Genomic DNA, 24,811 nt, shown 5'->3' with positions numbered 1-24,811 from the left:
CTCTTTACTTTTCCAGAACACTAGAGGGGATGGATCATAGCTAGTTAACGGTTAACTTCAGTGTCTTTCAACCTGGACCTTATTTTCCAATGTTTTTGTATCTAAGTGACTAATGGGAACAACACTGTTTGAAATTGGCTCGGCATTGAGTGAGAGTGGCCGACAGCAGCTTAACAGGCTGCAATGTCCCCACTCAGGGCACTTGAGCACCGTCAATTTCATGTCCACTAAGTGCTTGGTTTTGCCACTGACACCCCTTTTCAGCCAAATCAGCTCTGGTTCTTGAACCGGTTTCATTCAGGATTCTTGAAACCTTGGTGCCATCTAGCCCCATGTTTCCCATCTGGTCCAGCCACAGGGTCTAGATGTCTCCTTCGTCATTAGTTCAAGCTCCACACAATGTAATACATTCAGTGAGTTTGGCCATGTTGTGGAGCTAGTTTGCTGTCTCTGCGAAGTAGCTGTCTGTTACTCTACAGCAGGAAGCAGCACCAAAATAAAAGCTCTGTGCTAGAAATTCATTGTACTTCTAAATAAAGTGTGTTTTTTTTTTACCAACTTTACACATTTCAGAGTCACTTGCTGTCCATTCAGAAGAGACGCACGACCCACTTTTAGACTGCGACCCACCAGTTGAGAATCACTGATCCCATTGTAATCAAGGATGTGTCATCAACAAAACAGTGTCAGTGACAAAGTGACAAGTGTTCTCACTCACTACTGGACCAGTTTAAAAAATTGTTCCCATGTCTGCCTTTTCAAATCTGGATGGAAAATACTGTGAACCATTTAAGGTGACCACTGATAAAAAAAACCCCACATATTTAACTGTTGGAGTTATGGTCTTACCAATTAAGATCTGGCCACATTTGATAGCCGGGCTGTTGGGTATTAATCCATGAACAGTCAGTCTTTCCTCCTGCCCGACCACTGAAGGGTCTCCCTGTCCTCTGCTCCATGAGGGGCGATGCACCACCCCCAGCAGCGCTTCCAGCAGGCCTCCACTGTCCGAGAGAGGTGTTGATGACCCTCCAAGACGTTTAGGGTTGAGGTAGACGCACACTTCCTTCAGCTGCTGCTGCTGAACCATCACACCCTGCCTTTGACCCGACTGGTTCTTCAGGATGGACGCTGGAGGCGACGATACAGCAGAGTTGTCTTTACCCCCATCCTTCCCTCCTCCTCGGCGCTGAGACGGACGCCGTTTTCGCCTTAGGATCCTGGCTAGCTTTTTAAGCGCTGGCTCGTTTTTCATCCGTGAACCACAACGCTGCTTCTTGTTTTGGTCTGTGATGATCTCGGCTTCCTTTTCGCTGAAGCGAACATGATTGGTGGAAACACCTTGGTTGGTGGTGGCTTGGGCCAAGGCAGCCTCCTCTTCGCCCTCACTCAACTCCAGGTAGAAGAGCTCGCCATTCTTTTGGATGTCATCAAGCCATTCAGGTTCCAAATCACTGAGAGAAAACAAACAGAGCTTTAAAAGGTGCCTGGAGTCAGAGGCAGAGTGGTATGAAACTGGGGATACAGTGGGAGGAACAAGACATGTACTGATATGAATCAAAAAGATGATACAAGAGTTGAGATTTTGAGACTGTGATATAGCTTACATGTTGTCTTCTTCTGGTCTAAAATGCTGCACAGAAGTGATATTTTTTCAGAATTAATTGTACAACAAATGCCTCCACTTGTTTGCCATCATTTCCACATTATTAATTCTTTCTGTCCCAAAAAGGATGAAACATTATCTATGCACTTGTTTTCAGATCACTGACATACTGAGTCAAAAATACCATTGTTTTTTCTGATATATCAGATATTGCTCATGTTTATACTGTAATGCAGAAACAAAAACGCTAAACTAAAAACAACTACATGTACAAAGTTTGAACACAAGCTTGACCAAAAGGGTGGGATTAAAAACTATTTTCTCTTTTGGTTTCTCTCCTTTTAACCCTGCTTTGAAGAACCTGTGGTTGGCAGCTTTGACGCGATATCCATAAATCTACTGAGGACGGCAAGAAGCATACAATTATTTATGAAGGTTTACCTCCCAGATTGAAAACACTCTCCAGAAGCTATGAAAAGCACAGGGGAGGAGCGATGGTGAAGTGTGTGGATGGGCTGACACTCCGTCCTCCCTCTTTGGCAAAGCCGGCCACTGACTCACATTTAGGAGTATTTATATTAACAAAACGACTATTTTTGGATCACATGTGGCGATAAATGATGTTAAGCAGCAGCACAGCACAGCCTAAGGTTTGTATCTGCAGTGTAAACCATGAAAAGACCGTCAGCATCTCTTCCTCATGAAGTTTTTTAAAGTTCAACCATCTGATACAATCTTCAACAGCTTTAAGGTGTCGTATACTGTCATATGCACGTGCAAATTGTTTGTTTGCTGTCTCAGAGTCAAATGTCTTACTCAGAGTAGTCGGAGCTGTTGAAACTCGGTGATGTGGATTCACAGTCACTACCGTCACCGTGCTCGGCATCTTCTTCTTCCGTTTGTCCGCTACTAAGAGCTTTTCCGGTACACTCGCGCGCGTTTGCGGAGGCCATTTCTTCACGCGACGTTTCTATCCCCCACGGTAATCTCGAAACGCGTTTTTAAAAGCTCAACTTTTCTCACAGAAACGAACGGTGAAATTCGCTCGCCATGTTGTAAGCATCGACGAGCTCGCTGGTGTTGTATCACGTGACGCGAATGCGCCGAATCTGATTGGAGAAAGGCGCAGTTGCCCCTGACAACACAGAAGCTTTCCGAGCAGAGCATTCTTTTGCCTGTGTGGCATGGGCCACCGTGTGCCAGTTTACCTGGCAGCACGAGACTCTCAATGAGTTAAATAATGCAGCTGCCACACAGACAACACCACATACCTGTTCACATTATATTTACAGGACTATTTAATTCAATTTGACACTGTATTCAGAAACAATGGGGACAATATGCAACATTTTACTTAAATATCACGCTTTAAATCATTAGAAAATGCATAAAAAATAAGATCAACCTCACTTCTTGACGCCACAGCAATTACGGAAGTTGGCACTGAGGATGCAATGACCACAAATTGTCTGCCTCTACTATATTTCAAATTAAATGCACATTTCTGCTTTTATTTTATTGCCCTCCTTTTCTCCAACTCCCTGCGGGCGTGCACGAGGTTTTTAAATCCCCTCCGGTATTCAAAGTGCCTCTGACCAAACAAAAGCACACTTTAGATTAAACTACAAGCTCTATTAAAATGCATCTTGTAAAGGCTGTACTGACCTGTAAAGGAGAACACTGCGAATAGAGTCGAAGTCCTCTAAGTTTTTAGAGAATGAACCTCCATCTATAGAAATGTTAAACATCATTTGTGTGTCATGTTGTCGCCGGGCCAACAGCGCTGTTAACTCAAGCTGTCCAGTTCGTGTAGAAGCAAATTAAAACTCCAAAATGTCCCCAAAGAAACGCTTTAAAAGCAATTTGTCCGCAGCCACAAGTCCAGATGAAATGAATTCCTCTCCTCTGTCCCGTGTGAAGTTTCTGCCCGCATGATGCAGGCTGAACTGCGTCTGCAACACCACAACGAGTCCTCCTCCAGTTTCTCACGTCAATCACTGACCCAGAGGAGGGGACGGTCCAACACCGACGCTATTCAGAGGCAGCAGAAACCCACTTTGAGTGTTTCTCCAGGCCAGCAGAGCGGAATTTGTCCCAGCGGTCCTCTTGGCAGGTGGAGTAAAAACCCGCCTCCTCTGGGCGACCGACACAAAGCTCAGCAGACAAGCCCACAGCGTCCTATTCAAGCCTAGGGAAATAACGTAGCTGTCCCCACGCGTATCCCTGGCAATACTCCCAACAACATGTCAGGCACAAAGACACCCTCAGGTTATTTACTTTAGCAGAGCAATAAACTTTGATTGGTGCTGCGGGTTGTTTTCATGCCAGGCTGCAGCAGCAATATAATATCCATTGCTTATACATACAATATCCTATAAAGAATGTGCAGCATTTAAAACGCTATTATGCAAGATAAAAGCTATTTCAGCTGTAAGAAAGCTATTTAAAATGCAGTTTAGTGAGGAGTAAAAGTGGTTTGTTGCTTTTCAGTTTTGAATATTGCCTTAAGATTCTTAATACTTGACAGACAGTGAGGAGGGGAGTGAAATATGTCACACCGAAATGTAGTGAGTTTATATGACCCTAATTTTGAGATTACTAAATACAAAACTCGTACAAAAATTGGGTTCACGTATCTATAGGAATACTGACACCTGCACTATGGATAATTCTGTCAATTCACACCGCCAACATAGTCCAGAGTACAATCACACCTTTGTTGCACTTTTTTCTAATGTGTATAATATTTCATTTGATTTTCAACATACTTGCACTACCACTCTGATCATACTCCTTCCCTCATTGTCCCCAAAGGAGACACTGAACGGTCATCAAAAGCAGAGAGCATATGAACTGAATCAAGTCTCTCTACCCGCTTCGCGCTCAGGAAGAAGTATCACCAACTCATCATCGTGGCTAGCGAGACCAAACACTTTAGAAACACATTTCTCAAGTTAAGAACTATAGAAATGATCCCTGAAAGTATAGTCTTAACCTCTACACTGCCCTAACCCTACTATTCATATGGCGAACCTGTGCGTCACCATCATGGTGCTCACATCCCAATACTGCACACCACATGTTTATACTAAAATATTATCACATATATAACATCTTAACAGCAAAGCAATGGACAACAATGAATAGAAGCAACAATATACACATATATCCGCATTTGTTATCGAGAAATAACAGCTTTAAACGTACGATAATTACAATATTTGCCACAATAAATACATTTTAACACCGATCTACAGACGACACAAAGCACAACAGATACATGACAGCTGCTTCTAGAATAAAATACTTAATAACTGTTAAAATAATCTATAAAATATATGTATTCACAATACCCACAATGCTTTCTGGTGACATATCTGTCCTTCAAAGTCTCTCATTGGCTGCTGTGGTGCCGCATGGCAGCGTGTTAGCCTCCAATGCTAACAACAACATTAACAAAACTAATGTTTCTAGAGCCGACATTTAAAAATATCTTCAAGACACGCACACTGGCTGAATGCTGGTGTCACATTATATAAAACAAGTTAATGTAGGAATTTTGTCACGAAGAAAAAGACGATAAAATCACACTTTAACGTTAAGAGGAGCTAGATAGTGACGGGCTAAGTGTGCACCGCGTTTTGGCTTCCGACGACAAACGAGGTTCCGCCGTAGTTCCCGTGTGTGACTAAATATCGCGGTAAATAACGAGACATGTTTAAGTCGTAAAAACATACAGGGCGCAGTTTACAACTTTATCACACTGCAACAAAATATTTAAAGCTATTAAGAGTTTCTTTAGGAACAGTTGGGGGACATATTTTCTTGCTCATTTGAGGTTTTCTCGTTAAACTACATGGTGCATTCTTCTTCTATGCCAATGTCTCATTTGCATTTCGTAAAAATCATAATTTAAGCAGTAGTTTAAGTATATAAACGTAACGGTTTGTATTACAATAGTTTCACGGCGTATTAGCTCATTGTTATTACTGTTGTATTATCATTGAGTAAAAGATTAGCATTGTCTAAAAGGCCCAAAATATTTGTATTAAAGTGCCTGTAACTGTACCCTGTAGGTTCGGGTTAAGTCTGCGCGAGGAGGTTACGCAGCACTAGCTAGCAATGTCGGTCGGCCCACCTACGAACTTAACACATATTTGAAGACAGACCGAATATGACGGTTCATCTTTTCATCCTAAACATGTTAAAACCACCATTTGTTTTATAAAGACTGTGACTATAAGTGTCTTCACACGACAACCTTCAGAATAGCGACAGGATAACGGTGATGCTAACGTTAGCTAACGTTATGTGTACCGTTAACTGACTAACCGTCTGAACTTTGAGCCAATAACTGACATTACTTTACAGCTTCAAAGAAAACCCCAAACGATGCACATATTACAAACTGTTTTAACTAGATTTAATGTTTAAGATATAGCAACAGTACTTTGAAAACAAAAACCTACAGGATTTACTCACCATCCGTCAGGTAAATACGGTAAAATGTCCCTCCCTTGGAGAAATCGCGCACCTTCGCGCATGCGTAATCGAGACAGGAAGATAACGTTAACAACGTTAAAATAAATAAATAAAATAAAATAAAATATCAAGACAGGAATATAACGGTCACAAAGTTAAAATAAATAAATAAAATAAAAATAAAAAATAAAATAAATATTAAGACAGGAAGACAACGTTTATAAAGTAAGGAAGCAAGTGAATAAATAAATAAATACTATATATTTTTTTAAAGCTTAAGTCCTATATATTGTCGGTGGAAGACAATAAATTACATCCATTGTTAGGAGACAGTTAACAAAAATAAGTGTACATGTGTCCTTTCTGAAATAAAAATTAAAAAAGGAATAAATACAAACCTCCTTTCCTCTTTTTTTCTTCTTCCCACCTTTTCTTTAACCTTGTTAGTGAGTGGTAATATATTTAAAAGGTAAATTGCAGTTTTTCTTTATGTGGAGCACAGACTGCCTGTTTCAGAATATAACTCTAACGTGTATGTTTGTCATATTCACAACTTTATAACAACCTGGTATGCTCCTCTACAGATTTGTCTCACAACCCCAGGCTGCATGGCTTATCTGTGTGTCATGTTGTATCACAAGTTTACTAACTTGTAACTGCATCTTTTAACATTCTTATCAAGATCTTCTTTATAATTGTTGTATCTTATTTTTGTCTTATTGCTGCTCTGCGTGTGTCCATGCTTCAAAATATGGCTATAATCAATATTGCTCAGCTCTCTTTTGTTGCTTAATGTTGCTTGTTGGCACATCTATATGTGCTGAACAGAGGATATTGTTGATGTATTGTATTCACCAAAGGACTACAGTAATGTAAGGATTACAGAGGGGGCCCAGACCCAAGGGCTCAAAGTGTCAGGGGCCTCCTCTGGCCTTCACCTGCAAAATGTTACTATAATGAACATGTACCAACCAGGAAGAGACTCAAAATGACCACAGAGACAAACAACAAGACCACAAAGTGATGCAAAGAAACTGAAAAGAGACACAAGATTACTAAAAGAGACACACAGTGGGCAAAAAAGACACACGGCCACACACAGAATTAGGCAAGGCAAGGCAAGGCAGCTTTATTTGTATAGCACATTTCATACACAAGGGCAATTCAAAGTGCTTTACAGAAACATATAAAAACATAGCAAAGGATACAGAAAAGATTAAAGAAAAAAGATATAAAAGGTAAAATGAATTACTAAATGACTTACAATTAATAAAAATCACCATTAAAAATAGCAAACGTGCAGACAAGAGCTGCAAAGATTAAAAAGATGATCAGAATTACCACAAAGAGAAACCACAAAACTACACAAAGACGCGTAATGACTACACAGAGATGCAAAACAACAGTAACAAACAAGAGGAAAAACCACCATGAAGTCTGTGTGTCTGACTCATATGTCGGAGAAGTTGTGGGTCCTTTTTAAAGTCTGTGCCCAGGGGCCTACTGTCTCATAATCTGCCCATGACTACAGTTGAAAATCAGCCTGCTGGCCATCACATATATGTTTCTCTTTATAGTAATGTCGATTCATGTGCATCTTCCTGATATATAAATAAATGAAAAGAAACATGAAGCAGTACAATAATGTATATGTACCTTATGTTTTTCTAAGAAGAATTAATGCAGTTAAAGAGATTCCTTTTCAGAAACTCCATTACATTTTATTAGTGGTATCAAGTAATGAATAATACAGATTATAATGTGCCCGTGCATTTGGCGTTATATCAGTGTTACACCGCCCCCTGCTGGCGGTTAGTGGAAATGTAACTTCCACACAGGAACTGACCCAAAGTCTGTTTTAATAATTTTTTTTAAACGCCACACAAACAAGGCAAACTACCCAATATTTGATTTATGTCTGGCTGTACTGACTCCTGTTGTTTATTTCCTCAAAAAACTAACATTCATCCTTTTGGCCCTGCCCCCTCCCCTTTGTTTACTCTGACGTCATTCACATGCGCCGCTCACATGGAAGCGTTGAAGCCGGGTATGTTTCCTCTTTTCCTGCCTCCCGGTCACTTATTTGTTGCTTTTAATGTGTCATTTATTGGATTTCAGATAAAACTACGATCTTGAAAACATCTGGCGTCATGATATCTGTTTAAATATGGTTTTTTTGTCTGTTAATAGATCCAGTGGAGAGCAGACAGATGGCGCATAACAGCTCAGATGAGTGTGAAAAGCAGCTGAATGGAGTTTCAGAGGAGATGGATCTGCTTCAGATAGACGTGGACACGGCTGAGGTGGAGGACAGGCCAGAGAGAGAAGCTGCGGCGTTTTCAGTAAGTTTGTTTACTCTCATTTTAAACAAGAATAACTTTAAAACCTGTTTACACTTACATGAATCTCCAGGGTAGCACCTAAAGTTATCACAGTGTTACGTTATTTATTACATGATTATTGATGCTATAAAATATTAAAGAAAGAAAGAAAAGAAAAAACACATATGAGTCTAAAAACTGGAAAAACCTCAAAACAGCCAAATACAAGTGTAAAGATGCATCAAAAAAAAAACAGAAAGCAACAAATGATCTGAGCATCACAGCTCACACAAATGGTCTTGTTTGATTTCTGGTCTGATGTGCAGTCAAAAAACTTCTTCAAATAAGGGATTTTGTTAGGAAGAATATTGCAACATCTCCCTCCCAAACTCCTGCTAGCTGGCTAGAGGATTGTATTCATGAGAGTCCATTTGAGCATAACTCAATATCCTAAATTCATGATATCCTGCTGTTGGTAGCCTAATTTTGGTTTAGGTTATATTAAGGTTTTAAGATTACTTTGGTTGATATAATATCTGGTTCTCCATCATTGCAGAAACTTTTAAGACCATTTGGCTTCTAAAATATTGTCAAAACCTTTCAAACAAGATTAAAAAACCATCGCTGACAAGCTAAAAACCACCCAAAGTTTACACAGATGCCTGGTTTCCTCCTAAAACAGATGGTTTTCATAGTTGATGAATAAATAAAACAATTTGTTAATGTAGTATCCCAGTTATTTATGCAAGTTGTCTTAAAATACTGTAGCTGTCTTTAGTCACTCTGCATTGTTAATCATTTTTTGTTGTTGTTGTTAATTAACAGAAAAATGTACTGAGGAAGCAGCGTCACTGGGAGAGGCAGCTGGCAGCAAAGAAAAGCAAGAGAAAAGAAGAGAAGCAGCGAAGGAAGCTCAACCGTGAGCAGGAGTCAGGTACAGATCCAGTGAAGTGAATTAAACACACATTTTGCCTTTGAATGATGGAGACTGGAGGTAAAAGTCAGAACCATGCAGTGTTTCCCTGTGTTTTCGTCATACAGATGCCGGCGCAGATAATCCTCAGTTAACCAAACGGGTCATGAAAGCGATCACCAAAGAGCGTTTAGCTGAGGCTCAGTCTACAGGGCTCAAACTCTGTGTTGACCTGAGTATGACAGACAGCATGTCTGACAAGGTAGGTGCCACAAAACTGCACCATGAAACTCTCAGAGACTAATTCCAAACATATAGAGGGTTCAAAACTGTGGAAGCCCCTTTGGGGTTTTCCCAGTGTGATGAACAAAAGATCCTGTAAGTCATTAAAATGAGAAACTTTCTCAAAATAATGATTTACATATTTCATGATCAATTAATATCTCAAAAATAATGAGACATGACAGTCATTATCTCAAGAAGTCACTATTTAAAGACATTGAGTCATTATTTGGAGATATTAAATCATTAACTTTAGATACTAAGTCACTATTTGAAGATACTAAGTCATTATTTTTGAGATACTAACTCATTAATTTTAGATACTAAGTCATTATTTTTGAGATACTAACTCATTAATTTGAGATATTAAGTCACTATTTAGAGATTCTAACTCATTAATTTGAGATACCAAGTCATTATTTAGAGATTCTAACTCATTCATTTGAGATATTAAGTCACTATTTAGAGATTCTAACTCATTCATTTAAGATACCAAGTCATTATTTTGAGATACTAACTCATTAATTTGAGATATTAAGTCACTATTTAGAGATTCTAACTCATTCATTTGAGATACCAAGTCATTATTTAGAGATTCTAACTCATTCATTTGAGATATTAAGTCACTATTTAGAGATTCTAACTCATTCATTTGAGATATTAAGTCACTATTTAGAGATTCTAACTCATTCATTTAAGATACCAAGTCATTATTTTGAGATTCTAACTCATTAATTTGAGATACCAAGTCATTATTTAGAGATTCTAACTCATTCATTTGAGATACCAAGTCATTATTTTGAGATACTAACTCATTAATTTGAGATATTAAGTCACTATTTAGAGATTCTAACTCATTCATTTAAGATACCAAGTCATTATTTTGAGATACTAACTCATTAATTTGAGATATTAACTCATTATTTTGAGATACCAAGTCACTATTTAGAGATTCTAACTCATTAATTTGAGATACCAAGTCATTATTTTGAGATACTAAGTTATTCATTTTAGATACTAAGTCATTATTTGAGATATTAACTCATTATTTTTGAGATACTAAGTTATTATCTTAAGATTCTAAGTCATTATTTTGAGATACTAACTCATTTATTTGAGATATCAACTCATTATTTTGAGATACTAAGTTATTATCTTAAGATTCTAAGTCATTATTTTGAGATACTAACTCATTTATTTGAGATATCAACTCATTATTTTGAGATATTAAGTCACTATTTAGAGATTCTAAGTCACTATTTTGAAATACTAACTTATTAATTTGAGATATTATATCATTATTCAAAAGTTCTGAGTCACTATTTTGAGCTACTCATTATTTTAAGAGACTCAAGCCACTATTTTAAGATACTAAGTCACTATTTTGAGATATTAACTCATTATTTTAAGAGACTAAAAAGTGCGTTAATATCTCAAAAATAATGAGTTAGTATCTCAAATAGTGACTTGGTATCTCAAAATAATGACTTAAAGATTCTAAGTCACTATTTTGTGATACTAAGTCACTTTTTGAGATATTAATTAATTTTAATAAACAAAGTCATTATTTTGAGATATTGTCATTATTTTTGAAATACTAAGTCACTATATACAGATTCTAAGTCACAATTTTGAGATATTAACTTATTATTTTGAAATACTAACTCCTTATTTTAAGTCTTTATTCAGATACTGAGTCAATAATTTGGGATGCTTTCTGAAACGGGCTTCCACATAAACAACTGGTTTTTCTTTCCTAAAATGGTTTTCTACAGAGATACATCTGCCTTTGTTTCGCTTGTCTTGAACTGTGTGTGTGTTTGTGCTGTTCAGGAGATCAGTCGACTGGCCGGCCAGTTAAGAAGGCTGTACGGCTCGAACAAGAAGGCGACTCGACCATTTCACCTCCTCTTGACGGACCTGAGAGAGGACAGCCGTCTCTACAGAGAGTGCCTTCGAATGAACGAAGGCTTCCTCAACTACATGGTGACTATTATTGTTCACACCCTGATATACACTGACACATTAGTATTCCTCAGAGAGAAGATAAAGCTCAAAATCTCTGCAGTAGTTTTGTTTGTCCAAGTTAAAGGCTTTGAAATGAACCAGTAGACAAATATTTTAAGTGTTATTTTAACCCTAAACCTGAATACATAAGATGGTACATAATCTGGACCATGGATACTTTGAATATTTCGCAACAAAGTCTAATTATTTTTAATGTGTCTCTTTAATTCAGATGGACATAACAGAAGAAAGCTGCCTGGACCTTTTCCCTCCAGAAACTGTCGTCTACCTCACACCAGATGCTGAAGAAGGTTTGAATGATTGTCTCAATGGAGAGAACAAACTTCTCAGAGGGCTTAAATTGTATATTTAAAAAAAGGTTTTTAGTTGAAATACATCTTTTGGCCAGCAGAGGGCGCATTCTGACCACATTCATAACTGATCATCAGTATAGCCACTTCAACTTTTACTACTCATACTGTTAATACCACCACTAGCACTTTACTAAATGATGTTTTCAAAATTACACAAACTAAAACACAGAGATAATTTAAAGTTAATAAAAACCTAAATGAACAGAGACAAAAAAAATCAGATTTCAGATCAAAGCTATAATGTCGTATGTACAGTGGTGGAAAAAAGTTTTCGGACACCCCATGCATTTGTGAAATATTGCATTAAGAATCACTCTTAGGTCTTCAAGTGCAATTTTAGTACAGTCACAGCCAAAATACTAAATAAATCCTAAAAAAGCCATTAAAAACTTAAAATTGATTGGTTCCATAAAAATACATAAGAAATTTTGAGTATTGGGTCATTTTGGTACCAGTGATGAAGGTCGTTCTTTTTATTAAAAGACACAATTTTTGTTGCCAAGCTTCGTGTCTACATAAAGCCAGCACATTTGAAAGTTCTTCAGACACAAAAATGGCTAAAACAAGGAACCTAACGCAGGAAACACGCCTGAAGATAAAGATTCTCAGCCAGGAAGGATACAGCTGCTGCCAGATAGCCAGGAAGTGCAGATGCAGTCCTTCAGCAGTTGGATACACTCTGCAGATATACAGACGAACCAACAGCTTGGAAGACAAACCAAGATCTGGGCGTCCAAGGGTTTCTTCAGCAAGAAATGACCGCATCCTGATCCGCATGTGCAGGCAAAACCGCCAAATGACATCACAGGAGCTTCAGCAGCAGCAGTCAAACCAAACTGGTGTCCAGTGTTCACCCGCACTGTACGTGGCCGACTTTTAGATCATGGCTTATGGTCCTACAAGGCTATCAAGAAGCCCCTGATCAATGAGAGACAGAGGTTAGCCCGGTGTCGTTGGGCCCAGGCACACAAGAACTGGACAGCCAGGAAGTGGAAGAAGATTTTGTGGTCAGATGAGTCCAGTTTCCAGCTTTATCTTCCTCCTACTAATGTGAGGGTACGCAGAAGGCCAGGCGAAGCATTATCTCCAGCATGTACAGTACCTACTGTCAAGCATGGTGGAGGCAGTATCATGGTTTGGGGATGCATGAGTGCTGCTGGTGTTGGTCATCTCACTGTCTGTGATGGCACATTGAACTCTGCCAAGTATTGTACCATTCTCCAAACCCACGTGCTCCCTTCTGCGCGTGCACTGTTCCGTCGAGGTAAAAACTGGATGTTTCAACAAGATAATGCCCCTTGCCACACATCCAAGGCCAGTAGAACTTGGCTGCAGGAGCACAGTATCCAGGTCTTAGAGTGGCCAGCTCAATCCCCAGACATGAGCCCCATTGAAAATCTGTGGTGGATTATCAAAAGGTCTGTTTCAAAGCATAAACCAAAGAATTTAGGAGAATTAAAAGCAGTAATTCAAGAAGAATGGGACAAGATTACCCTTCAGCAGTGTGAAAGGCTCGTGGGGAACATGCCAGCCAGGATTAGAGCTCTACTACGTGCCAGTGGCAGGACTACTAAATATTAATTTGATGATGTGATGGTTTATTTATTTTTTGTTCAGTTTTGAACACATTCTCTGTTATTTGTTGACTTTGATACCGACAATGTTGAGAACTGACATATTGAAACTGTCAAGAATTTAGTTTTGTTAGTTTTTCTTGTAAACAATAAACAAAACAATATAATTTGTATTTGTTTGTATCTGACTAATGCAGCCACACCTTTTGAAACACAAAAAAAGATTTTTCCACAAATATTTCATGATAATATTTGAGATTGTGTAAAATTTTAAGGGTGTCCGAAAACTTTTTTCCACCACTGTATATTCCTATGTCTACATTGGGAATGCACCAGTCTCAATATTGATAACTGGGCTTTGGGTATCGTCCAATACCAAGTACCAATCTGATACTAGTGTTTAATTGATAAGATGTATGCCTCACTGTGTGGAAGTGACTGTTTGATTTTCTTCGCTACTATTTTCTAAATATCTGTTTTTTAATTTCAGCTCTACCAACAGTGGATGCTGACAAGGTGTATGTCCTCGGGGGCCTCGTGGATGAAAGCATCCAGAAGGTATTACACATTAAGACACAACACAGACGTCACGTAGCAACACCTTGATCAGTTAATTAAATATGACTGATTGGATGTTGGGTTTCTTTCATTAATCGGCATAAGATTAACATTATTTTGTGTTCAGCCAAATTAAATCCAGCTTTCATTATTACTGCAGTGGTATAACTACAGTTAGGTGAGATTATATCAGTGCATGTGTGATATGTTATTTATTTGCTGCTGTCTCTCGGCTGTAGAAGTTGAGCTTCTCGAGGGCCACAGAGCTGAGGGTCCACACAGCGAGGCTGCCCATAGACGAGTACATGGTGAAGAAAGACAACGCCAAGAATTTCCACTCAAAGATCCTCTCTGTTAATCAAGGTGAGCCATCTGCTGCAACTATTAGTCGACTAATCGATTTATTGCCAACTGTCGTTTTTTTATCTCTGTTTTACTCATGTTAAACTAAATATCTTTGGGTTTTGAACTGACCAAATGAGACATTAAAAGACATTTTTCTCTATCATCTGTCATTTTATAGACTGAATGGTTAATCTTGAAATCAATCATAAAAATAATCATTAGTTGCAGCCCTTATTAAATTATAATTTCATTACTATTTTGTGTTTCTTATTGATGGAGTCTGTCTCTTTGTCTACAGTGTTTGACATCTTACTGACTTTCTGCAACACCGGCAGCTGGACAGAAGCCCTGCAGATGTGGTTTCCTCGGGGGAAGGGTTATGTTGTCGCGCCAGAGAAATCCTCACCACTTCCTGTCTCCTCTTCACAAACATAGCACCTAGATCCATTTTCAGTCATGCTTCAAACGTAACCCTTTATTGGTTCATCACTATCCATTGTGAAGTTTTTCCCGATTGCTAAGAGGCTTAAACTGGGATCCATCTGATCTTCATCATCACCTTGTTAGCACAGCAGAAGTCACATTTTGACACCACTTTTTCTAAACAGTTCTCACAGATCTCACAGGAAGATGCAAAACTCCGTGTTGCTATTTGCAAGCATGGATCAAAGAGGAAAAAGGGACGTAATTCCTAGCCCCCATGATACATTGCGTGAATTATGGGTGCAACTTCCAGCGTTGAACCACAACTGGCGATTTCCACTGGTAACAGTTTGTTTACAGTACTCTATTCTTCTTTCCAAGAGCAACTGGGAAATAAAACGTGGAATACACCAGCTCAAACAGGGTTATGTGATCATATCTCTGCCATCACTGACTGCCATCTCAAAGCAGCCGTTAAAATAGTGTAAACTTAAACATGGCCCGAGCTAGCTTAAGGTAAACATCTGCTCCATCTAAAGAGATACTTACACATTCGGCAAATATTTACCATAACTCAGTATTAACTGTAGCCCCATGTAAAGTAAATAAATGTGATGTTTCCCAGCTTCACTCGTCTGTGTGAACAAATAATTTTCTAATGTAGGTTGAGAATGAAGTCAGACGGGGAAAGACAAGGATATCATGTACTGACGTAGAGTGACGGACCTGTCAGTCTAAATCATTCTCCTCTGCAAATTCTGATTTAATACTTTTTCTCTCTGTCTTGTGAAACTCTTGTGGTTTTAGTTCTCATATCAATGGTACCTTTTGCAACAGGAACAGTCCCTTTTTGTTCTGGTTACATGTTGAACACACAGTTGCTGGGGACAAAAATGTAGCTTGGGCTGGTTGTTAGTCGTTACAGACACAGACAGTGCAACAGGTACCAGAGCTCCACAAAGACATTTTAAAAAAGTTAACATTAGTTAAATATTTGTTAAAAAAAATAATTCAGTATTTGCTAAACTGAAGGCAAATTACTTTCTAAAAGAACCAGCGTTGGCGGTTAGCCACCAAGAGTAGCCACTGGGACTCACCACAGACAGTCTCTGGGACTAACTAGCTTACTGCTACTTCCGCTATCTCACAGGAAGTTGCACCTATGATCATTTCTACAGCGGCGCCCTCAGGAAGAAGGTGGATATAGCACCTTTTTTTACAAGAAATGCAGTACAAAGTGATTTACAATAAGGGCAGTATAAGCAATCAGAACGAACATAAAACAGGCGAACAAGGCAACTCAATATTCTGTCCTCCTTGTCTCCCTCTCAACTGTCTTCATAAACTCCATTTGGTCCAGAATTCACCTGACCATATCATAACCAGAACCTCCTCCAGAGATCATATCTCTCCTGTTCTCCAGCAGCTTCACTGGCTTCCTGTCAAATATTGCATCGACTTCAAGATTCTGCCTCTCACTGTTAATAACCAAGCCACTTCGTACCTGTCTGAACTCCTTATCTACACACCCTCCCATACTCTTATCTCTTCTTAACTCTTCTGCAATCCAACTCACAAAACTATCTGCCCACTTGACTACCATGTGGGCTCTACAGCCTTCAGCCATTCTGCCACACACCTCTGGAACTCTCTCACCCACCACATTCACAATATTATATCAATATACTCTCTTTCTACTTTCAAATCCCGTCTGAAAACACACCTTTTCATGCTGGCATATTCAGTTTGATTTAAATGGTGACACACATATGGTGACCTGCACTGAAGATGACTTTATGATGATGACTGTATACTTTAGATTTATAATTATGATTTTTGTCTAGACATTTTATTAACATTTATTATATATTAAGGAATTGTTTGATTTTATGATCTATGGATACACTGCTGCTTTTTTTTTTTTTTTTACTGTATCTTGTAAAGTGTCCTTGAGTGCTTTGAAAAGAGTCGATGAACAAAATGCATTATCATTATTATTTGTAATATTAAAGGACATTTTATAACAGTTTTTAAATCATAAAATAACTGCTACATTTTAAAAACATACATCATAAAATCAAGTAAGATACAACATTTTAAAAGAAATGCAGCAACGTGAAGTATAAGAAGAAAGAGTTTCAGGCCTGCGTCACTTGCAAAAATAATGACGTTAAAGCTGTTGCAACGTTTCGATGACTAGACCTTCATTGCCTTGTGCAGGTCTAGTCTTGTCCAGTCTTTTCTACAAGTTTTACTCTTCCCGTCCCTCTCCTACGGACCTGTTTGAAAATAGATGTGCGACTTGTACCTTCGTTTTGATATCTGTATCAGTAAAGTCGTAGCTAGTTAAAGGCTGGAGAAAACAGATACACTGTTAGCTTTATTTAAAAAAAAAAAAATATTTATTGAGCAGCCCTCTCTGATGTCTATACATCATGTGCTCCATAGCTTTGGGGCGTAACTGACAAAAGCCAAATCCCTGATCTTCTTCCGGTTGTTGCTGTGAACCTCCAATAAACCAGCAGCAAATATCGCAGTGTTCTTGGAGGCAAATAATTACCAACGTAGCTCGGTTTTAGTTCATCTAGGGCTTTGTATACAAGGAAGAGGGCCTTGAAATCAATTGTACATGTAACAGGAAGTCAGTGCAGAGCAGCCAAGCTAAGATTGGCCTTACGTGCTCTCCTCTTGGTTCCTGTACCGTTTACTGTAGGTCTTTCACGTCAGTGACGGCTGATGGGTGCGGAAAAACTTGCACACAAGCATAAAGCATGAAGAAAACTTGCAGGTGCAAAGTGCTAACTCATGCTGTGATATGCTTGCTTGCCTTTTCTGGCATCTACTCTAAGTATGCAAAGGCACACAGCTCAAATCACTGCAAGGTTGAATCGCCTGGTATTGAAAGCTGTATTTGATGTTTTGTTGTCCATAATGATTGATTGACTAAATATATTGATTCAACCATTGCATGCTTTTAATGTTTTATGAGTGTTTGAGATTGTCACTTTAACCAGAGACTTAAAGTTCAAGCCTGTGTGTTTGACATTATAATGCGTTCAAGCGAATGAGACAGAAGATACGACCTAATAAGACCCTGGCTGAGGAGAAATAGATGCTGCTGTTTAACATTTCTTGGTATTGTTTGCATTGAAACCAGAGATGATTATTAGTTCTCATTTGACTGACTCAGAGAACCTTTTGTATTTTTACACCTCCCCAGGAGTCATGTTTGTTGAGAGTGAATGGCAGCATTGTGAACTCTTTTTTTTAATTATACATGATTAAATTTCTATTTTATAGCTGGAAAATCCCTGAAGTTTTGTAGGTAAAAAGACAAAAATAATAAACATCTTTACAATGGGAGATTGTCTTTTTTTGTTTTTATTGTGCCTCACTGCAGAGAATTTAACCTTGAAACACTATGTAATCAGTCTTTGTATATAAAATATTAATACAAACAATGTTAGCACACAAAGTATTGTGCAACAGAAACCAAGGAAATAAACGTAAACCCAGAGATAATGCAGGCGTGAGTCAGCCAGCAGAGGTGACATCTCATTTTCCATAACCACTTATCCTGATGGGGGGTGACAGGGCTGGAGCCTATCCCAGCTGACGTTGGGTGAGAGGCGGGGTACACCCTGGACAGGTCACCAGACTATCACAGAGCTGACACATAGAGACAGACAAGCATAGAGTCTTTAGACTTTATGTCTTTAGTCTTTACCAGTTAACCTGCATGTCTTTGGACTGTGGGAGGAAGCTGGAGTACCTGGGGAACATGCAAACTCCACACAACCCTGGGTTCGAACCAGGAACTCCCCTGCTGCTGTTTAACAAGTTCGTACTCGTACTTGTACTTGTACTCGTACTCGTCGTCCTACGCTTATACGGGTCCGGGTCGCAGGGGCAGCACCCTCAGCAAAGAAGCCCAGACAGTCCTCTCCCCAGCCACTTCCGTCAGCTCTTCCGAGGGAACCCCAAGGTGTTCCCAGGACAGCCGGGCGATGTAATCCCTCCAGCGTGTCCTGGGGCGGCCCTGAGGTCTCCTCCCGGTTGGACATGCCCGAAACACCTCCCAAGGGAAGCGTTCGGAAGGCATCCTTACCAGATGCTCGAACCACCTCAACTGGCTCCTCTCAATGTGGAGGAGCAGCAGCTCAAGGCCGAGTCCCTCCCGGATGTCTGAGCTCCTCACCTTATCTCTAAGGCTGAGCCCAGCCACCCTGCGGAGGAAACTCATTTTGGCCGCTTTCGGTCACTACCCAGAGCGTGTGACTATAGGTGAGGGTTGGAACGTAGATTGACCAGTAAATCATTAACAAGTTACAGTATTTCAATTTTCCATGATACAAATGATACAAATTTTCCATGATCAAAGGGTTTTGTTAAACCTAACTCACTCGTGGGAGCTGGATGACCTACTAACATCAGATTCATCTCTTGGACGCAACCCCACCTTCTATTGTAAATATTTTCATTCTTTGTTAACTCAGGTCTGAATCTTCTGATTTCCAGGGAACTAAAGGGAGGCGGTTCACTGGCACAGATAGGACTTTTTTTAATGAGACAGACTCAGTGTTTTCATCAAACACAGACCTTATTTGGCTTTGTGCATAAGGCTGGGTGCTTTACACCTACAGTTTTCAAAGCGATGGGAAAGAATGGGAAAGAAAGAAACCATCTCCAATGTTTAAAGGAGTTCTGTAAGTGATTTAAATTATGATTCAGGGGCTGGTTGGACAAAGTACCTTAAGTTTGCCCCTTAAGTATGACACTTAAGGTTAAGCTTTTCCTAGCTGAGGACATAAAGGGTGTTGCAGAGAATCTCTTGAAAGGTTTCTTTAGTCAACGAAAGACGTTAAGGCATTTACAGCACTGAAAAAGATTTTACAGCTGTAAAATTTTGTTTCCATGGAGACTATTTGTTTGCTTGAATGTACACTTGTGATAGCCCAGGCACCTGTTGTTGCACCTCATCTCACAAAGTCGGACTGATAGTCAAGACAAGGAGACACGACAACCAAATTGGTCTGAGGAATAAAATACCTATAGAAGAAGAGAAGAGACAAACTGAAAGGCAAATTTGATCCGAAAATAACAGCAAATATGAAGCTACGAATGCTAGGAACTAGCTCTGTTGGTGACAGCGTAATTAGGAGAGCAGTTTCGTAACATCCAAATGTTATTTTTGGGAAACGGGGCCACTATGCTTTCACGATTTTATCAGCTATAACAGATGTATGGGTGCAGGTCTGAGCGTTGGCAACTGGCAAGCCAGAGGGACACACACACAGGGACTCACATGCACTAACATGCATGAGTCACCATACTGTCTAACAACACAACAAACAGACCACCTCAGATTACCACCCACACAGAGGCAGCTTGACTTCACTCTCCACTCCACTCATTATTCCACTACTACCTATTAAGAAGGCACAGAAGAGACTTCTCAGGAAGAACCAGCTCACCCACAAACTGCTTGTGTTCTTCTATCACTGCTCCAGAGAGTGTGCTGACCTACTGTGCTGACCTACTGTGTATGTGTGTAATGCAAGCTGCACAGAAGCAGACAGAAGAGTGCTCCAGAGGGTTGTCAACACCGCCCGGAAAATTATTGGCTGTCCTCTCCCCTCCATAGGAGAGCTATACAGTTCTCGCTGCCTCAAAAAAGTCAAAAACTGAAAACTCTGAAGGACCCATCCCACCCAAGACACCAAGATTCTTGGTGGCATAGATTCAACAAGGTGCTGGAAACATTCCTCAGAGATTTTGGTCCATATTGACATGATAGCATCACACAGTTGCTGCAGATTTGTCGGCTGCACATCCATGATGTGAATCTCCCGTTCCACCACATCCCAAAGGTGCTCTATTGGACTGAGATCTGGTGACTGTGGAGGCCATTGGAGTACAGTGAACTCATTGTCATGTTCAAGAAACCAGTTTGAGATGATTTGAGCTTTGTGACATGGTGCGTTATCCTGCTGGAAGTAGCCATCAGAAGATGGGTACACTGTGGTCATAAAGGGATGGACACGGTCAGCAACAATACTCAGGTAAAATCCCAGTAGATCAGCAGTTTCTGAAATACTCAGACCACCCTGTCTGGCACCAACAACCATGCTACATTTAAAGTCACTTAAATCACCTTCCTTCCCCATTCTGATGCTCGGTTTGAACTTCAGCAGGTCGTCTTGGCCATGTCTACATTCCTAAATGCATTGAGTTGCTGCCACGTGATTGGCTAAATAGCGATTTGCGTTAACAAGCAGTTGAACAGGTGTACCTAATAAAGTGGCCAGTGAGTGTATATAGCTCACTCCTAAATTTGACCTTTTTGAAGTATACAGTATCTAAATAAAAAATACTTTCATGGAGCAGGGGAAAAATGTGGAAAAGATTTAGCTGAATGTGAATTCACAGGGTTATTAAATCACACACAGTTGATATGGAGCAACACTTCTCTTTAGTACATAACACCCGCTATCTGCTCAGCACATTGATTGATTTGAATTCATGTTGTAACACAGTTAGTTTGGCTGAACGCAGTAATAATAATGACAACGTGTCTAAAATATAACCACTTGCCAAGTTTTCTCTGGGAAAGTATCCTGCACTGATTAACATAAGCAGGACTCTATCTCGCACCACCCCTCTCTGTTAAGGCTCTTGAAGATTACGCAGTTCATAAGTTATCTCATCACTCCGGGTTGCTACACAAACGCTGAGCAGCAACATGCTTTGCTTCAATGCAATCTATGTTTTGTTTTTTAGGAACAGATGTTAACGCGCTTCCCACTGTGCTGAACTTAAAATGTTTCAGGTTTATTTTGGATAAAAATGTACATTTCCCCACGACTGATACTTTGCACTTAATATTTGTTCACATTCGAAGGGTTGGACTATCTCCCAATTTGATTTCAAGCACAAAAATTACAGTACTTCTGCAGAAAAACGTCTCTCACTTCCCTCTGGCTCTTGAAACAGAGGTCAGGGATTGATTACATGAATATCTGGAACAGATCCTCTGCACACTCTTGGATTCAGGCTGACCTCTTGGTTCATGTTGTTTCATAACCCTCACTGCACAAAACTCGAACAATGGCATTTATATTTTCACCTGCAGCTTCCAGACTGCTTTATCAACAATCCCACTGAACTAGTACTGCTGCACAAATCTAATATTATGCATTCAAAAAATTATGGATTTTCTCTTGTTCTGCATGTGCCTGTTTGGTTTTTATATTTCAGTCATTGATAAAAATCTTAGACGTCCCCTGCACACTCCCAAAGGTATGTTCAGTTAAGGTATGCACTGACGCCACTTTGTCATTTGATACCTAAAGATCTCCTGACGAACACTCAGTGACTAAAAATAAAACATGTGGCTTTTGTGAATGAAGAGGAGCTACAAAAGAAAAAGACAAACATCTTAGAAGAGTGAATGTAGTATGAGGATGTTAAAACATAATAAGCAGAGCAATGCAGTGCATTCAGTTCAGTGCAGCCAGGAATGCACAGATTAGTATATTGGTGAAACAAAACAATCCACTCCACAAGTGCATGGTATGACACATTGAGTATTCATACATGTGCAGTGGTGTGTCTGTGTCACTCTGCAGTTACACCTCCAAAACACTAGTCGGCGGTGGGGTTTCTGTGAAGTGCTGTAAAGTTTAACTGATTCAAAACACACATTAAACACACATTAAACATGGTTTAATAGAGACAATTTCAAACACAAGTACACAAATCAGCTTCACTATAACTCGCAGCATTCACAGACAAACGCTTTTTATCTGGACACATTTTCCCCACAAATACAACATGCTAATGTTTTTAGCACAAGCCTATGGCATTTTGCATTGTATAAATTAGCCTAGCAGCAACTGTCAACTTTTCATCTACTCATGTGAAGCCAGGGACAACAGCAACATTTAACAAAGGTAACGTTACAAAATACAGCTCCATTACAACTCACAAGGTTCACCTACAAAACAACTGTCAAATACTAAACACGTTTTCTAAACAAATACAACATGCTAATGTTATTAGCTCAAGCCTATGGCATTTTACACTGTATAAATTAGCATAGCAATGAGCAGAGATTTCCTCTGCTAATATGAAGCCAGGATAAATCACACACAAGACTTAAAATGTCATTTTGTGGAGGCTGTCAACAACTCACATGTGACCTCAACAACTCTGCAAGGGTTCACACCCATACAGAGTTTAAAGTGTGAAACTCCGCAACAGTCCGTTATACCTGAAGAAGCGTCTTGGATGAGAGGCGAAACGTCTTCAAGAAACTCAAGCAAGTCCAGTTGCCTACGATATAGCACTTCAGATTACCATGACCTGGATGACTGAGAACCTTCACCAAGATGTTAAAACATGTTCAGATATGTAGTTTGCTGTGAGAAGTTATCAACACCTGGCCCTGAAAGCAGCCAGCCTGGTCTGAAGCAGGTTTAGACACCATGCAAGTCTATGTTTTGTGCGTAACCTGAGATCACCAAACTTTATGTAAACCATAAACTCTGATGACACTGTACCTGTCTGAACAGGTACAGCTTAAGATACTGGAATCAATGTCTCAATCAAAATACACACTGACAAGCTGACAGTCGTGAGAATGAGGCAAAAGAGCAGCTTTTTTTTTTTTTTTTTTTTACTATGCAAACCTACAAATATCTTGGGAGTATTCCTTGACTCACATCTCTCTTGTTACTATCAGGACAAAAGCTGCAAACCCATAAAACTGCTCTGATGTGCACCACCAACAATGTTTCTTACCCAAGAAACAGTTAAGTGGTGAGGTTTTTGTCCTGGCACACATGCACATTTTTCTCAAGGAAGAATTTGGTCCAGATGCTCTCTGTTGTGCTGAACTGATTCCCGAGAATAGCAATTATAGTTTAATAGTTATGTGGTGATCTCCCAACATGGAGCAAATGGAAATCTAATCTCCAAAGGTTAGAGAAACAGCCCATGATGAGAAATGAACCAACATTTGGTGATGCCTGTGCAAAATTACTGGGTGATGATGCTGATGACTGGGTTGACCGATGAGTGCAGGTTTTATATCATAGTCTCACTGGATGTACATTGTTTGAAGCTTGTGTGGTTGGGTTTAGCATGTTTATGTATTTTTAGCCATGCTCGTGGTGTTAGTCCAGGGATTGCAATGTTGGTCTGTCGGCGGATCATATCAGCCACTATCAGGGGTGTAAATACAGACAATGCAGACTGTCTGGCTGCACAGAGCTGTGGGGTGGGGTGGGGGAGCCCACAGAGAGAATCCAAAGTGTTGGATTGAGAACGGGCCCTAGCAGAGATACAGATTGTCCCTCTGGATATTTGCCTGTGTTCTTTATTTTGTTACACCTAGATGACAGATGCCAAGATAGCGCCTACTGACTCCAATGGAGTTGCCCACCTGGCACACAGCCGGAAAAGTTTTCTAGCTTCTGGGTTTATTTCCGCAGTATAGAGGTGTAACGAACCATCAATCTGGATCGATACATGGATTAAATTATCAGCAATCCAATGTCACTGATGCAAAGTGAAAACATCGATCCATAGCGTCATGTTTAGGATACGCTTTTACTTTTAAAGTCTATTTCAAAAGTAGGAGAAAGACGATGGGTAACGTTATTTACTCGGAAATAAATCAGCAGCATTTCGGAGAGAATACAGGACAATAGACAGAGCATATGGCGTATGTAAACAATGCTGTTATGAGATGAAACACAACGTAATGTTACCTGCCTGGATGTCATCTCACACCGCTAACTTCTCACTACAGCAACATTAGCTGCTCTGTTTCAACAATGTTTGGCTGAAAAACCGTGCATGCAGGCTGAAATTCAACCGAGCAGTTCTGTCAGGAACAATAGTCAATAGTTTAAGCTATGAAA

At 39.6% G+C, this 24,811-nt stretch overlaps 2 protein-coding genes and 1 non-coding gene across 7 annotated transcripts in view; 1 reads left to right on the top strand and 2 right to left on the bottom strand.

Annotated features, from left to right (window-relative positions):
- intu (inturned planar cell polarity protein) overlaps positions 1–24,811 on the bottom strand; it is a 98,940-nt gene that overhangs the window by 23,575 nt on the left and 50,554 nt on the right. The window contains exons 1-2 of one of the 3 annotated variants that reach the window (XM_049569506.1): positions 3,272–3,971; positions 850–1,454 (exon numbers count right to left, since the gene is read on the bottom strand). In XM_049569506.1, the coding sequence (XP_049425463.1) occupies positions 850–1,454; positions 3,272–3,357 (691 nt within the window). In that variant the 5' untranslated portion in view covers positions 3,358–3,971. Of the gene's footprint in view, positions 1–849; positions 1,455–2,422; positions 2,672–3,271; positions 3,972–24,811 lie in introns of those variants that run through there. The other 2 variants (XM_049569505.1, XM_049569507.1) reach the window with 2 other exon arrangements.
- Positions 2,083–18,214, top strand: trmt10b (tRNA methyltransferase 10B). Of its 3 annotated transcripts, none has more exons than XM_049569517.1 (9): positions 2,083–2,256; positions 8,279–8,430; positions 9,235–9,343; positions 9,451–9,584; positions 11,438–11,590; positions 11,844–11,922; positions 14,050–14,117; positions 14,357–14,480; positions 14,761–18,214. In XM_049569517.1, exons 2-9 carry the CDS (start codon positions 8,299–8,301, stop codon positions 14,895–14,897), a joined length of 936 nt encoding a protein of 311 aa, XP_049425474.1. In that variant the 5' UTR covers positions 2,083–2,256; positions 8,279–8,298; the 3' UTR covers positions 14,898–18,214. The 3 variants fall into 3 exon arrangements, with proteins under 3 accessions (XP_049425474.1, XP_049425473.1, XP_049425472.1); XM_049569516.1 differs by lacking the exon at positions 2,083–2,256 and adding an exon at positions 8,103–8,135 and having other exon boundaries at positions 14,360–14,480; XM_049569515.1 differs by lacking the exon at positions 2,083–2,256 and adding an exon at positions 8,103–8,135.
- LOC125884524 (small nucleolar RNA U3) lies at positions 4,382–4,598 on the bottom strand. The gene has a single exon (XR_007448727.1). It is a non-coding gene; the product is annotated as a small nucleolar RNA U3 (small nucleolar RNA).

The sequence above is a fragment of the Epinephelus fuscoguttatus genome, linkage group LG23 (assembly GCF_011397635.1).
Source record: "Epinephelus fuscoguttatus linkage group LG23, E.fuscoguttatus.final_Chr_v1".
Taxonomy (NCBI): Eukaryota; Metazoa; Chordata; class Actinopteri; order Perciformes; family Serranidae; genus Epinephelus; species Epinephelus fuscoguttatus.
Note: the sequence above shows the minus strand (reverse complement) of the source record. Positions and strands in the feature narration are given on the sequence as shown.

Coding starts and splice junctions, on each gene's coding strand:
- trmt10b (XM_049569515.1), top strand. Junction 11,923..14,049: donor CACACCAGATGCTGAAGAAG/GTTTGAATGATT, acceptor TTTTAATTTCAG/CTCTACCAACAGTGGATGCT. Junction 14,481..14,760: donor GATCCTCTCTGTTAATCAAG/GTGAGCCATCTG, acceptor CTTTGTCTACAG/TGTTTGACATCTTACTGACT.